This window comes from Spermophilus citellus (genome assembly GCF_964194105.1).
Source record: "Spermophilus citellus genome assembly, chromosome: 6".
Classification (NCBI taxonomy): Eukaryota; Metazoa; Chordata; class Mammalia; order Rodentia; family Sciuridae; genus Spermophilus; species Spermophilus citellus.
This window is the reverse complement of record NC_138187.1, coordinates 100,776,793-100,792,228: the sequence shown is the minus strand read 5'-3', so window position 1 is coordinate 100,792,228 and position 15,436 is coordinate 100,776,793. Positions and strand designations below refer to the sequence as shown.

At 51.5% G+C, this 15,436-nt stretch overlaps 1 protein-coding gene across 11 annotated transcripts in view; it reads left to right on the top strand.

Moving 5' to 3' along the window:
* Positions 1–15,436, top strand: part of DISC1 (DISC1 scaffold protein) — a 191,029-nt gene that overhangs the window by 69,997 nt on the left and 105,596 nt on the right. For all 11 annotated transcript variants that reach the window (XM_081298287.1, XM_081298288.1, XM_081298284.1 and 8 more), the window contains exons 7-9: positions 491–545; positions 4,211–4,313; positions 13,105–13,293. In XM_081298287.1, coding sequence (XP_081154413.1) covers positions 491–545; positions 4,211–4,313; positions 13,105–13,293 — 347 coding nt within the window. The remainder of the gene's footprint in view (positions 1–490; positions 546–4,210; positions 4,314–13,104; positions 13,294–15,436) is intronic.

The window sequence follows — 15,436 nt, the reverse complement described above, 5'->3', positions numbered from 1 at the left end:
GGTGAGGAGTGCGTGGGAGGGAGAGGAAGACGGAGCCAGGAGCAGGCACAGGATAAGACATGCTTTCCTTGCGCAGCTCCAACAGGCTGCCCTGATGCAGGGGCCCGCGCGCATGTGCGCTGAGCCCATGGCACCCACGTGGAGATTGATTCCCACCAGTGGGAGCTGCCCAGGCAGGGTGACTTCTGCAAGCTGGTCACAGGTCTGAGTGCTTTGCTGCTGGGAGGCACATGTGTCGCAGTCCTGTGCCAGCAGACGTGCCCTGGGGATGGTGGCGGGTGTAGTACTGGCCAAGTAAAGCATCAGTAGGAGGCAAGCTCTGCTCCTGAGTGCCATGTCAGCGCCACACCCCATGGGGTCAGTCTGGCATCTTCTTGCCGCTGCTCCTCCAGCCCCAGGTGGTGGGCACTCATTCTTTTCAGTGTTCCTGATGCAGGGGTATCCACTTGTGGTTCCAGGAAGACCAATGTCCTGTTTTTGATTCTTCCAGCCTCCAGGAGAGGATAAAATCCCTCAACCTATCACTTAAAGAAGTCACCACTGAGGTAAGCACTGCAGAGGTTTTCTCTGACTTACTGTCTATGTCACAGACCATGTGGACTCAGGAAGAGAGGAGGGGACCCCAGAGAGCCAGGGAGGGCTGCCGTCCTGGTGGGTCCTGATCTGTGGCCATCCACAGGGCCCTGGCTTTTGGAAGGGCTCTCGGCTCGGGGACAGGGATAGGGGCTGCTGTGAACATCGAGTGCCTCTGCTTAGCAGGTTTGCCGGATGCTGCGGCAGAGCCTGGGCACCACCTCTTCCTCCCTGGTCTCAGGTCTGGGAGCCTGGGAGGTCCTAAGGTGGTCAGGTCATGAAAGAGCAGGTGCCCAGCAGAGAGCCCACTGGCTGGGAGGATCTTCTTCCTGTGCTCATCCAGAGGAGAGTCTCGGGCCCTGGAGGAGGAGGCGTGCTAAGGGCCTGGCGGTCACGGCAGCTAATCCACATTAGAATGGGTTGTTGGCAAGCATGTGACAGTCACTATGGCTCTTTTCTCAGGTTTTGGGTCTCAATCATTTCTAAAAACAGTACTAGTGATGTTCTAATGGATATTCGGCAGCATGTTTGAAGGGTGGTACTTGCATAGAAGGAGAGCTTCCCTGAGGAGCCATGGTGTCCATAAGAGGGCACCAGGCCCAGGGACCCAGGGACGCTTGAAACCTGCTTGGTGTTCCTGAGCACCTCCTGGGGGTGCTCCTTCAGAGAGAGGAGCAGGAGGCAGCCCCACAATCATGCCCGGTTGCTGTTGGACCTTGGATTTGCCCAGGACCTGGGTTCCTTTATCTTCATACCGTCCTGGTCTGTCTGTGCTGCTTAACCAAGCACTGCAGCTCGGTGGCTCTGGGCAATAGGAATTCTCTTCTCATAGCACTGAAGGCTGGAAGTCTAAGGCCAGCACAGTCAGGCTCTGGGGAGGGCCCTGTGGTCACAGATGGCTGGCTTCTCCCAGTGTTCACCTGGTGGAGAGAGAGCAGGAGTGCCGTCTGGGGTCCCTTTCATAGGGCACTGATCCCTTCCATGAGGCCTTACTCTCGTGCCACCTCCTACAGCCTCAGCTCTTTGTGCTGGCTCACAGGGGTTAGGGTCTCAATGTGTGCATCTGGGGACATAGGCACTCCAGCTGTCACACACCCATCTCTGGTGCATTTATAACAACTTGAAGACTTTTCCATAAAATTAAGGAAATCATGCCTTAGATTTTAAAATGTAAACATAAAAATCTCCATTCAATAATGAGTTCCTCAGGGTCTAATTTTATTTGTAAGTAGGTTGCGCAGATTTTCTGGGTTTGTGTGCACCCGTGTGTGTGGGGGCCTGTGTTTGTACACATCCATTGTGTGTGTGTTGGGGAGCACATGTGAGCCCACAGTGAATGCAGCCAACCTCTCTGGCCACACAGAATACCGTCTTTCCACGCTAGACCAGGTTGGCTGGTGGCATAAGGTACAAGTCTCAGCTTGCCAGGCACACACAGCCCTGGTGTTCTCAGGGAAAGAATTCCTTGCCCACGCCATGTTCCTTCAACTCTCAGGGGTTACCCAAACCAAAGGTAATTAAGGGATAAACTAGATGAAAGAAATAGTTGGAAATAAGCAGAATACCTGGAGATTGGTGGATATTAGATTATATCCAGCAGAGCCTGAAGGAATGTACATTGCAACCTTATAAGAAAGTGTAGAAAGGGTGTTTCATGTTGATAGTGACAGCTTGAAGGATGGCTTTGCTCAACATAGGAGAAATTGACCCGATTATGATTAACAGGTACTGTTAACTAAAACCGGAACTGTTAGACACAGATTGAACAAGATCTAGAATTCTGGCTCATGTTGTAGAATTAATAGAAATGCTGTTGGATTTCCGTTGACAGTTTTAGATGGATGGGATGGGATGTGCCAGTCACTGGTCACAGAGCCAACCCAAGCTTAGAGCTGGAGAAGGTGTTGGGGACATCTTCTTTTAAGCTCCTGGTTCTGACATTCTGACAAACCCTGAGTCATTGAGAGGGTCTGAAGATGGATCCCTGTGGATGTGTGGATGCAGGGCACTGCTGGCGTGGGCTCAGGCGTGCAGGCTGCCAACCATGTCTTCATCCAGCAAGTGTGTTCAGCTGCCCAGCAGGCCGGGGCCCCTGAGTCCATGCAGTTCCATGGACGGCTGTAGGAACCTGGGTGAGGTCATGTGGGTCCTAAAACCCACCTCTCTTCCATCTGACATGGGCAAAGCACTTGAGCTGATGGTACCCATGTGTCATCAATTGCTCTGTGGAAATTAAAATTTATCCTTAGGGCTCTGTGAACCTGGGTAGGCTGATTTTATTTTTGAATGGAGGCTCAGATTTTTGGCAAGAAAAGAGTAATGGTTCAGGTGACTCCCTCTGTGGCCCATCCAGATAGCTCCGCAGTTCTCTTCATTCTTACTAACACTATGCAGTGTGCTCGTGTCGAAGAGGAAATACTTCTAAGTAGCTCATTAATCCGCATATAGATAATGGATGAATATGAGATTTTAGCCTTAGACAAAGGGAAAAAATTGTGATATTTTAGCCTCAGATCATTACTAAAAGATAACCCAGAGGCATTTGAAAAAAAGAGATTGAGGTTTAAGACTTTTTTTTTTTTTTTTGAGATGAAAAGAAAACTGTGGGAAGTGTTTGGAGTGGGAAGATAAATGATAAAAGCAGCAGACCTCCTGAGAGCGGCTGGTCTATTTTTCTTTTTCTTTTTTTTTATTGGTTGTTCAAAACATTACATAGTTCTTGATATATCATATTTCACACTTTGATTCAAGTGGGTTATGAACTCCCATTTTTACCCCGTATACAGATTGCAGAGTCACATCAGTTACACTTCCACTGCTACACACTGTGGGGTCGGGCTCCAAATTCCTCAATAGGACACCCATAGCACAAGAATTAATATCTAGAATCAACAAATGGGACTTGCTCAAACTAAAAAGTTTTTTCTCAGCAAAAGAAACAATAAGAGAGGTAAATAGGGAACCTACATCATGGGAACAAATCTTTACTATTTTTCAAATCTGACTTGCCAGCAAGGATCTGCCCTGGAGTTTCCCTAAAGACTGTCTACTAGTAATTAAATTTAGCTTGCCGCTCTGACCTTGATCTCAAAGGCCATCTTAATCTACTGCCTACTACGTGCCAGGGACCAAAGCCCAGCGTGCTTGAGCCCTGGAGGAGAGAGGGTAAAATAAGGAATGGAAACGACGGGTGCGTCCTGGAGAAGAGGCTAGGGCACAAGAGGGCGAAGAGGGCAGGAGGGTCTGCTATTTTGGGCTTGTAATCAGCGAGGCCTCTCTTCCCAGGAAGTGGGCAGATGGCCCTGAGGGGTGCTGGTGCGCTAGCCGCTGGGCAGGCGTGTTTCAGACAAGGGTGGGGAGGGAGCCCCGGAGGGCAGAGGCGGCTCCTTCCCATTGCACGTGGGCAGGTTGGTCCACAAGAGCGCGGTGAAGGGTCTGGGATCTGCTTGGCATGTGCCATGTTGGCCACCCCTCCTACCCCTTCTTCTCTGATTCCCTCTGCCCATGATGTACTTGCTGGGAGGCCTCCTGCTGTCACTCTTAACCATCTCCACAAGCCCAGCTGCTAGGAGTGAGCGGGCTCGCCATGGTCTCTGGTCTTCGAGCATGAACCATTCTGCTGTCTCTCCCCTTCCAGGTCTGCACAAATGGGAGCCTCTGCAGCAGGCTGAGGAGGAGAGTCAGCCACCTAGAGACCCAACTGCCCGCCCTGCGTGAAGCCAAAGCGCTTGCCATATCAGGTGACTGCCCGCTGCTCAGGACAGCGCCCCCTTGTGTTTGGGTGCTTTGCCTTCAGTTTAATATTCTGCTGTTAGGGTACTTACACTAGGCACCCCGAAGCTGTTCTGGAGACGGGGGCAGCAAGGTTTCCTCATCGGGGGCTAGATGAACCTGGAAAGTACCTCTTGCATTCCTATCTGTGCAGTGACCACGTGGTCTTGGTTCCCGCTCCTCCAACAGACTGGGGGGTGGACATGCTGCTCTGCACAGCCCTGTGAGGTGAGACCTCCTTCCGGGCTGCTGGAGTGCCCAGGCCCCTCTTAAGGGAAGGGCAACATGAGACCAGCCGACGGACCTGTGTGAGGTCCAGTAGTGGAGCCGGAGACTTCTCAGGAGATAGTTGTTTCTCCTCTCTCTGGAAGATACTGAGAGGTGTATTTAAATCATAGCTTGAAAACACACATTTCTGAAAACAGTGCCTTATTCTGTCATTTGAATAGAGCTTTCAAACATTCCGATTTGCCATTTTATGTGATTTCTGTGACAACTGTATTATGTAGGTGGGAGAGAGGCTATGACCAACGGCCAGGTGGGGAGACCAAGGCGTGGGGTGTGGCCTTTGGTTACATTCACTGGGGCAGCTGAGCACTGGCAGATCAGGGGCTAGAGTCCAGACGCCCCAGGGTGTGATCCATGGAGGTGTGACCCAGGAAGTGTGGCGACCTCAAGGACTTCTCTGAACTTATAGGTTGAAAGGGTCCACAGCCCAGAGCTTCAGAGAAATCATAAACATTTAGTGGAGGTGTAATAATTGCATGTGTGGATTTTAGATGGTGTTCAAAGAAGGAAGCAGTGATTGGCAGCTTCTGCTCCTCGGATCATTAAGCAGCTAATGTTGGCAGCTAACGAGCAGCTTGGTCCCTGGTGCATCCACATGAGTAATTTACAACCACGGAACACGGCTGCGGGTGTGAGGCTTGGCTCAGCCTCTTGTGCCATTTACTTGGAATTATGGCCCCATTTGCTATGATTGAACACAGCCTCGCTTCCGAGTCAGGGACTTGGTCTGTCTTACTCAATGTGTCTCTGCAGGAGCACAGGTGGATGGCTTCCCTGCAGATCCAGGAGAGGAGCCTTTGCTCCAGCCCGGAAGCTCTTTTCAGAATCTGGGGATGAGTCTTAGATGGCATGTTGCAGGCGGCTCTGCCAGGAGCCTGTTTCAGCTCCTGGGCCAGCTGAGAAAACGGGTGAGGCCCAACAGGATGAAGGACAGATTGAGCTAGCTGCTGCCAGGGTGACTCCCAACCTCTGCTTCCCGTTACCTTTGGGGCTCCTGGCAGGATAGGCCTCTCTGCGGCTGTCCTGGGACTGTACTGGTGGCCGGGAGCTCAGCCCTCTTCACCTCTGCACCATTCCATTTCTGTTTTTTCCTGCTTCAGAACCTTTGGAGTGGTAGGTTCTCTGTCCACTGGACCATGGCCACTGTGATATACCTCTGCCTAAAAGCCCTCCTCTAGCTGAGCACCGAAGGACAGTGCCCCTGAGATTCTTAGAGGCCCTTCCTTAGTGGGCTGGGCCTTTGGACCATCTGGAGGTTTCTGTGACTTGCCGTCTCAGATGCGGAGACCCATCCTGGGTCTGATCCATGGCCTGAGGCCCTTCCTTAATTTGAGAATCATTCGCTATCTGCATAGGCTGAGAGTAGCAATAGTTTTATCTTCAAACCTGAGAGTCCTGGATCATTTTGGATTTGACATTTCTTTATTCATCTCTCCCTGGCGTTTTGTCATAGGCAGTGTCAGGAATCTGGTGGACACTTCTGTAACCTGCCTTGAAACGACCTTGGCAGTGTGATTAAATTTATCAGGAGCCCTTTCCTATATCACCGCACAGGATAACTGGGGGACTTTTTGCCACCAGGATACAGGTGGATCCCCTTTCCTCTGGCTCTGCATGATACTTTCCTTTTAGTCTCCTTGAGAGGCAACCTCGCAACAAATTTAGCTTAAAGATAATTGGATTTTATTTGTATTTCTGGAATCAGACCACACTTCATTGTATAAAAATGAGCAAATGCTGCAGTGAGCCGGGTGGAGGTTTGGGCTCATGGGGAGAAGGGCTGAGAAAGCAGAAGGGAGAGCCCAAAAGGGTGATCCTTGGAGTAATCTCTCCTGAGAAGTTCTACTGAGTGACTCTTCCACCATGCCGGCTAGGACCGAGTCATCTGGGGATTTGGCCGTTCCCTCTCCCGACTTCTCGGATGGTCAGGGTAGTTGTGGTGTGATGTGGTGGCCTTCAGCGCAAGCCACCTAATTTTGGCTGATCTCTTAGGCCCTGTGCAGGAGCTCTGTCCAAACCAAGGGCCTCCTGTGTCACTGGGGCCTGTTGTGCTCCCAAGTACTGCCTGGCACCAAGTCCAGTGTCCCGAGCTTGGGGTTTTGTTATGGTGGCACCTGCAGCCCCCATGCCCAGTGTCTTCTGTATCTGTTCCCACATAACGAACCATCTCAGGGTCTAGGGACTTAACACATCACAGTCATTTATGTTACCTGTGTGTTGGTGACTTGGGCTGGGCTTGGCCCGGGCAGCTGGGGCTCTGACCTAGGGCTGGCTGCACCACTTCCAAGGCTGTGTAGGCACATGGGTTGGTGGGCTGTGCTCTACTGGTCCCGCCATCGCCAGCTTGACTTCCTTACACCCTGGCTGCTGGTACCAGGAGGGAGCATCCCAAGGGACAGGCAGCAGGCATTGCTTATTTCTTAAGGCTTGGTCTAAAAAGCTGCCCTGCTTCTCTTTACTCCTAAACTGCACAGCACGAAACAAGGAGCTACGGTCTCTTCACAGCCCTTAGAGCAGCTCAGCTGGCTCAGGGCATGTGAGGGAGCCATGGAGACTGCTCTGGGTGCAGCCTTCCTGAGACATGGCTGGGAGGAGAACTGCTTCCAAGGTCACCTGTAGCTGCTGATGGGGCCTCAGTACCTTGCCCCTGGCTGGTCCCCTCATGCACGGCAGCCGATCTCCACACAGCAACCCACCAGAGAGGAATCAAAAAAGACAGAAGCCAAAGGGCCCTTTGAGGACTTAGCCCCACCATGTCAAACTGTCACTTCTGCTTTAGTGACTTGAAGCAAGCCACCAAGTTCATTCTGTACTCAGGAGTAGGAAGACAGGCCCAACTAAGGGAGGAATATTAAGGAGTTTGGTTACACATGGAAATACATCTTGCTGCCACCCCTGTTGTGTTCAGCATCAAATAGTCCTGGGCCCCTAAGAGGAGGGGAAAATGGACACTCTGCATGGGATGTGGCCACAGAACTCTGTTGCTGTGTTCAGAGTGCCATGGTGCTACTGTGCCAGCAGGACTTTGAGAGCCAAAGATGTGGACAGAGAGATTTTCAGTTGGAAGAAAGAGCCTCAGTGCTTTATTTACCTGAAGATGTCGCTGAGTGCTTACTAGGTGCCGGCCTGGTTCTGGATACTGTGGGAGCCGTAAAGACCAGGCCGGACACTCTCTGGTGTGATACCTGTCCTGGGATTGGTCACCTGGGCAGTGCTTGTTGTGGTTGGGATGCCCGTGGGGGAGTGCAGCTGGGCCACGAAGAGGCGGAGGAGTCTGGATGGACTTGGGCACAGGGTCAGGGTCATGGAGAAAGGCTGGTCGAGCTAGGCAGGGCCGGGAGGGACAGGGCTCTGAGCTGCCCTGAAGGGCAAGAGCATCGGGAGTCCTTCAACCCTTGGAGGCACTGGGCATGGAGCGGAGCACGCTGGCCTCTGCTCCCCACCCACCTGGGCCTGCAGGCTCTTTCAGCTGGCATTTGCCACTTCCTGTCAGTTTTGTTTCTTCTTATTTTAGGGTTATTTTCAGCACTGACTTTGTTTTTTTGCCTAGTAAATAAGTACAGCTGAAATGTGGGCAGGTAACAGTGGAGAGTTTTAGGAAGATTGTTGCACACTGACGTGTCTGTGGGCACAGGTAAGGTCATGGTGGGAGGCACCCAGGTGAAGGATAGAGCAAGGCCTGGGGCTGGTCAGGGGAAGATAGTATGGGCACAGGTGCATGACCCTGTGTGTCCTCCCTTCATGGATGATGGGGCCAATGTTTCTGACCAGGTCATTTATTGCTGTGAAACCAGAAGAGCCAAATTCAAAATCAACACCGCTCTGTGCATTCAGGAATCTAAATCTCTGAGACCTTGGCAAGGTCATTCTCTGGGTCTGAGTTTCTTCAAGTGGAAATTCAGGGCAATTGTCAAGAGGCTCCCTTCCGGGATTGCTGGAGAGATCAAATGAGACCATCATATGAGGAGAGGGAGCACAGCCAACCGTAAATTAGATGGTGATCCTGGGGAAGGAAGAGGTGTGCAATGACTCCCCCCCCCCCCCCCCCCGCACTGTGGGGCGAATGCTGGGCTGGGAGCGTGGAGGTGCGCAGAGCCAGGAAGACCAGGCTGAGTGAGACTGCCGTGGCCTCAGCTGCACAATGGGCAGAACGAAGCTTCAGGCAGCTGCCATTTGCAGTGTCCTCACCGAGAGGCATGTGGCCTGTGGCCAGGGTGCAGTTCCACCCACACACTAGTGCAGCCTGGGATCCCAGGTCACTGATGGCTTCCTTCAGGGCCATCTCTGACTTCTGAGGTCTTGCCCAGGCTTGGCCAACTTGGCAGTTGGGAACAGCTGCACCCAGCAAGGTTTGCAGCTTGGGCTCAGCTCGAAGGTCCCAGTGCTTATAGAAGGTCAGCTGGGGACAGTGTGGCCTTTTACTGTGGCTCAAGTTGTGATGCTGCCATGGGAATTCACTCTGCACACACAGAACGTCCCCTTCTCTCACCAAGCAGGTCCCCTGCCCTGTGTCCTGGGCTCAGGGGAGGCCAGATTGATGAGTGGTCTCTCCCAAGTTTTATTAAGGACCCTGGCTCTGGAGCTCTGGTGGGCTATGGGGGGCTGGAGGATGTCCCCAGCAAACCTGCGTGGGCACTTGCTCTGTGTATGGCATCTCTGCCGGTTTCTTAGAAGCCTCATTCCTCTGAGCTGTTTGCCCCAGGAGACGGAATCCTTGTGGTCCTGCATGGTATCTCTGGGGTCACAGTTTGTCCCACCTTGCTTTTCATGAACTTTAAAAAAAAAATATTTCTTTTAGTTGTAGATGGACACGATATCTTTAGTTTTATTTGTTCATTTCTTTGTGGTGCTGGAGGTCGGGTCCAGGGCCTCACTGTGTGAGGCAACCACTCTACTATTGAGCCCCAGCCCTGGCCCTCACGAACCTTTTACTTAAAAAGTGGCCCAGAGAAAGGGCTTCCTTTGCCCAGCCTGAGGGGCAGGGGAAGGTGCCACACTGTGCAGGGGCCATCAGCCACACCTTTGGCTAACCTCCTGCAAGCCCCCTGAGCCTGGGGTCCCTGAGGCTCTCTGCGGGCCATGGAGTTCTGCTCCATGGCCAGCTTGGTTGTGTGCAGGCTGGCAAGCACCTGCGGGAAGGAGGGTTAGCGTGTCTCTGTTTAAAACTCAAGAGGCCCTGTCTGCTCCCTTGCGGTGTCACTCTTGGTTTCCCCAGGCATGCGGGTGCCGTCGTTTGGTCCTCCTTGGTCAGCCGTCTCCTTCCACCCGCCCGGGCTGTCTCCTGGGGCTCCCATCTCTTCTTCTGGCGGTCTCAAATTCTGTCCTCGTGGAACCTGCCTCAGCCGCCCTCTGGGGCAGTCTGTCTTCTCTGACTCTCCTGGGGCTTATTTGCCTGGCCTTTGCAGTCCATCTGACCCTTTATTTCATGGTCACCTCCTGGAGAGCAGGGGCAGCCCCTTGCTCTCTTTTGTATTTGCCACATCACCTAACACGGTGTCAGAAAAGCAGTCAAGCCGTGTCCACCCCATCTTGGGATCAGAAACCACGATTCCAGGTCACAGTGGCTTGTGCAGGGTGTTCAGAATGCCCCCAAGGTAGGAGACCTTTTGGGACACTTGACATATCAGTTTGGAGTCTGCTTGATCAATGATAGAGAGGTGAACAGCACAGGTGGCATTTAAGAGGAGGGCGCTGGTGTAGATTGAGTTTGAAAACTGCCCTGTTGTTTTTTGCTATGTGACCTCAGTAAGATATGGAATTCTCTAGAATTCAGCTTTCTTAACTGTAGAGGCAACTATATATATTTCAGAAGTGCCAGTCTTTCCTATACCACAGAGAAAGAAAAATTGCTGTCAATGAAACAATGATTCAATGTTTCATTTATGCTCATGGAAGTAACTCTTAGATACATTTAGGCTTTCAGGAAACCACAGGCCAGCTGGGCACGGGCCAGCTGGGCACAGTGGATCCCAGTGGCTGGAGGCTGAGGCAGGAGGATTGTGCATTCAAAGCCAGCCTCAGCAAAAGCAAGGCACTAAGCAATTCAGTGAGACCCTGTTTCTAAATAAAATACAAAATAGGGCTGGGGATGGGGCTCAGTACCTGCCCCTCTCCCCCTGGCCATTCTTTGGAAAGGAGAGTACATGGGTTGGGGTGCCTGGAGAAGGCTAGTCATCACACTTGGAGACTTCTTCAGCAGCTCTGGGCTGCAGTTGTCGAGGGTCCTGTCCCCCACATGCATGTAGCCTGTCCTCTGTGCTGTTGGAGGAAGCTGCCGTAGGATTTTCTGCTGGGTTGTTGACACTTCAACACTTAAATGCACCCCACTTTCCTGATCCTGGACACCCACTTGCCAGCTAGAGCTCAGTGGTCCTGGAACCTACCAGGAGCTGCAGGTGCCTGGGGCCACCGGGAGTGGCAGCAGCATTGTGACAAGTGCCTCTGGCCTTTGCTCCTTGGCGTTCCTCTGCCTCGGTTCTCCTCCCATTTCCAGCAGTGCTATTTGTGTCTGGGTGGCTGCGTGGCAGGTTCAAGCCCCTTGTCAGGGACGCGTGTGGTGAGCCTCTCTCCGGCTCTGGGCCGGTTCCTCCTGTTTTCCTATGGGTCTCTTGAGGAGCACAGTTTCTACCTTTGATGAAGTTCCCTTTTTCCTTTGTAGTTCATGTCTTCAGGGTTCTCTGATGTGCTTGCTCCAAAGCCAGGGAGGGAATCTCCCTGTTTCCCCTGGAAGCTTTCATGTTAAACACCATTAGACCTGTGGCCGTCTCTGTGCTGTTTGGTGTGTGGTTTGAAGTGTGGAGGGAGGTGGCCCTTTTCTCATGGAGATAACTAGCTGTTCTGTTTGTTGAAGGTACTGCCTTTTGCTCATTGGCTGGATTTGCACTTAGATTGAAAATCAGTTGGCTCTCTGAGTTTGTGTCTACTTCCGGGGCCTCTGATCCTCTCCGTGGATGTGTTTGCCCACCTCTGCTGAAGCTGGACTGTCATGGTGTGTGGTGGCTACAGCATGAGTCTCAAAACCAAGATGGAGTTTCTGAGGATCACCCGAGTTTTCTAAGCCTTTGCATTTTCTTTCAGATGATAGAATAAGCTCATAAATTTCTGCCAAAGAACCTCATGAAATTTTGATTGGAATTGTATTAAATCAGTAAATCAATCTGGAGAAGCTGAAACCTTAGTAACATGAAGGTTTCCAATGTGGGTTTGTGGTTTGTCTTTCTAATTATTTAAATTTTTACTCTCTCTCGGTATGTATTAAAAAAGAGTGCTTTTCCACATATTTCTTTAAATTTGTCCCTAAGTGTTTCTTATCTTAAAATATCTTATAAATTGTGTTTTTTAAAAAAATATCTTCCAATAGTTTATTATTGATATGTAGATAATTTTTAATGTCTTATAAATAATTTTAATGATTAAATGTGTGTAGGCAACCAAGAAAATTCACAAGGTCACGATTGTTGGTTGGTTATTTTCTTTTCCTTGGTGTGTATTAATCCCACAGCATAATGGTTTACTGTGGTGTTATGGCATGACACACCATGCACTACTGATTTTTGCATGTTGACATTGCACCCTGCAACCTAGCTATATAACAACCTAACTATATTCCGTGTGTCATAGGTTTCTCTTAGCTTCATGGAATTTCTTGTTTATTTCTGCAGCAACCCATGATTCGGGCGTTATTCCAATAATGGTTTATGGAAAGTTTGTCCTGGGCATGCTGATTTCCTCCCTGCACATCACGCAGCTTGAGGAACAGGACTGGGGTGTTAATTAGGTCCAGTCCAACTCCAGGGCCCCGTCTCTTCCCCACCCTGTGGGAGGTGCCACACCTCCTGAACACTGGGAGCAGTGCCTGTGGCTTTCCTGGGTCCCATGGGGACATTCTCTTGTCATCGTTTTCACAGGCCAGGAATATCTGAGAAGACCCCTGGAACAGACTCAAGAATTGGAGGGGTGCAGAGGGCATTTTCAGTGAAGCAGGGGCCTCTCCAGTTCCGGCACAGCAGTGCTGAAACTGCCTGCCGTGGTAGGGTGGGCGAGACTGGCCTGGGCACATTCAGGAAGCAGGTTTACTGAGGCTGCAGTGCCTGGAGGGATTGGTGCCAGGGTCTCTGGGCCCTGAATTTGGAGATTGTCTTGGACGTATTCTCAGTGGGGTGGATGGTTACTTGACGGTGGGTGGGAAAGCAACATTCGCTCTCCGTCCACTCTTAGGAGAGCTTGGGAGGGACTCTGACACAGCTTATGTGGACAAACCTGGCATTTCAGTCCCCTGAGCCCTTAGCGGACACCCTGCCAACCTTGATGTTTCTTGTAAACTGTCCTAACAAGAAAGGAGGCTTAATTAATGTAGGTCCTTGGGTTGGGGGTGCCTCGTCTGCTCAGTGCTGCTGCTGAGCGGCCCCCGCTACACGGGCCTGTCAGCTGAGCCGCCTCTGCCTCCTTTCTCCTCTCTGCCCTGTGCTGTAGGAGGCCATTTCTGCACGGCCAAGGACCTGGCCGAGGAGATCCGCTCCCTGGGCCATGAGCGCAAGGGGCTGGAGGCACTCCTGGGCAAGCTGCTGGGGCTGAGTTCCAGAAGCACCGGGAAGCTGGGACGCCTTCGCGAGGACCAGGACAGGCTGTGCCGGGAGCTGGCCCACAGGGCTGCGGCCTACGGTGAGTGGCGGGGGGATGTCCATCTCCATATCTCCTGGCAGGTGGCCAGGCGGGACCATCTGTGCTTCTGGAACCTTGCTGAAGGTGGGCCATGGGCCACACAGCCTCTATTTTCTGTCAGAAGCCTTAGCAAACAGGGTGGTGCTACTCAGGGGTGACACCTCATCCTCAGCGTGCATCTGCCCAGGGCTCCTGACCATGCGGAGCAGCCCTCCTTGGGGCAGGCCTGTAGCCCTCCTCGGGGCAGTCCTCTCCCTCTGTCCCAGGCTCAGTCTTCCTGTCTGCACTGTGGCCTGGCTCGCGAGAGCAGGTGCCTCTCAAGGCTTCTCCTGGGGAAGGTCGTCCACGCAGGTGCTGCCTCTGCCCGGGTCTGCTAGGAGCAGAGCCCAGGTGCTGCTGTGTCCTCCCTACACTGGTGGTCCAGAGCAGAGGCCACCAGAGGGCCCAGCCTCGGGAGTCTCCGAGGATCCTGGTTCTGTCCAAGCAGAGTCAGCAAACATTTACTTCTAAAAAAAGTGAAGGATTTCTCAGAGTTTGCTTCTAAAATGCCGAATGAAATCATCAGAAGCAAATCAGATTTAAAAGGTAATAGATGCTAGAACTTGCTTCTTCACTGGTGATGAGAATGTTTGTCTCGTGGGGGGTCAGCGCTGTGGAGTTGTGTGCAAAGATCCTGGGCATGTGCGTGCTGGAGGGCAGAGGCTGAGACAGCACAGCATAAATGTTTTTCACCAGGCTGATGGAATAAATAGATGTGAATAAGCCGCCACATTTTACAAAGTGTGATTATCTGAAGAGAAATAAGAAGGAAGCAGGATCTTAGGAATCTGATCCGAAATGAGAATCTCTGAAAATATCCCACAAATTGATGTACGTGAATTTTTTTTTCTTTTTTTGATACCAGGGATTGAACTCAGGGCCACTCGACCACTGAGCCCCATCCCTAGCCCTGTTTTGTATTTTATTTAGAGACAGGGTCTCACTGAGTTGCTTAGTGCCTCACTTTTGCTGAGACTGGCTTTGAATTCATGATCCTCCTGCCTCAGCCTCCCAAGTTGCTGGGATGACAGGTGTGCACCACCGTGCCCAGCTGATGTCCATGAAAATTAGTGTCTAAAAACCAAAAAAGGAATGTAGCATCAGCTAGCAGGAACTAGGTGTGCCATTTTGGGGTGCATCAACTTTGCTGTGTGGGTCCATCAGCTTGCAGGGGCCATGGTTACTTACTACAGAGTTCCCAGGTCAAGTGTGCTTGGTGGTACTGTGTCACTTGGTAACCAGCACCACAAGCTGGCTCAGCAACTCAGGGCTTCTCTGAGTTTCTTTTCACTTTTAAAGATCAAGCCTTGTTTTTTTCCAACTATGTAACAGGAGACTGTACACTTGAGCCTAGGTAACTTCAGTACTGATCAGGGGCAACGTGCTGTCCCGAGATGTTCCAGCCTGGCTGATTGGGCCATGAGGGATGAGCATCATGTACTTATTTTTGCTGTTGGATTTCTAAGTGTACAAACTATAAAAGCTACGAGATTTCTCGTGGCATCAGCATGCACGAGAGGGCAGAGATTAGCTCTAGGAGTACAGAGGCTATGAATATATTTGGGCAAATAGAGTGCAGCAGTGTTTCCATGTGAATGGCGGATCTCTGGAAAGCCATTAAGATCCTTTCTAAAAAGGGCTGAGCAGCGTTTTTTGAATCCCGTCCTTGTCACTTCACCAAGGATTTTCACAGTGATGAATAAAACATGCACAGGTGGAAGGAGCCGGTGGCCGCCACGGGTGCTGGATTGTCGGTGGCGCCGTACGTATGGGTGTGGAGCAGCTCTGTGTCTCGCGCCTGGATCTTGCTGCGTCAGCTCCCCTGGTCCCAGATGTATCCACAGGCCAAGCTGATTCTTACCCAGTCTGAGGAGCTTTGGCTCCGGGTGACTCAGATTAGTAACCCAGGCTGCAAGCGTGCAGGGGACAGATAAGTAAGGAATAAACTACTGAGTCCGTCAAGCTTCATAATAAAAGGCAGTGTAATTAACTAGGCTGAGTCTATCCAGCCGCTTCTGGGTGCTGGGTGTTGACAGTGCAGGGTGCTCTGTGTTCAGGGTCAAGTGCAAGCCTAGCAAAAACACAGCACCTGCCAGGTGATGGA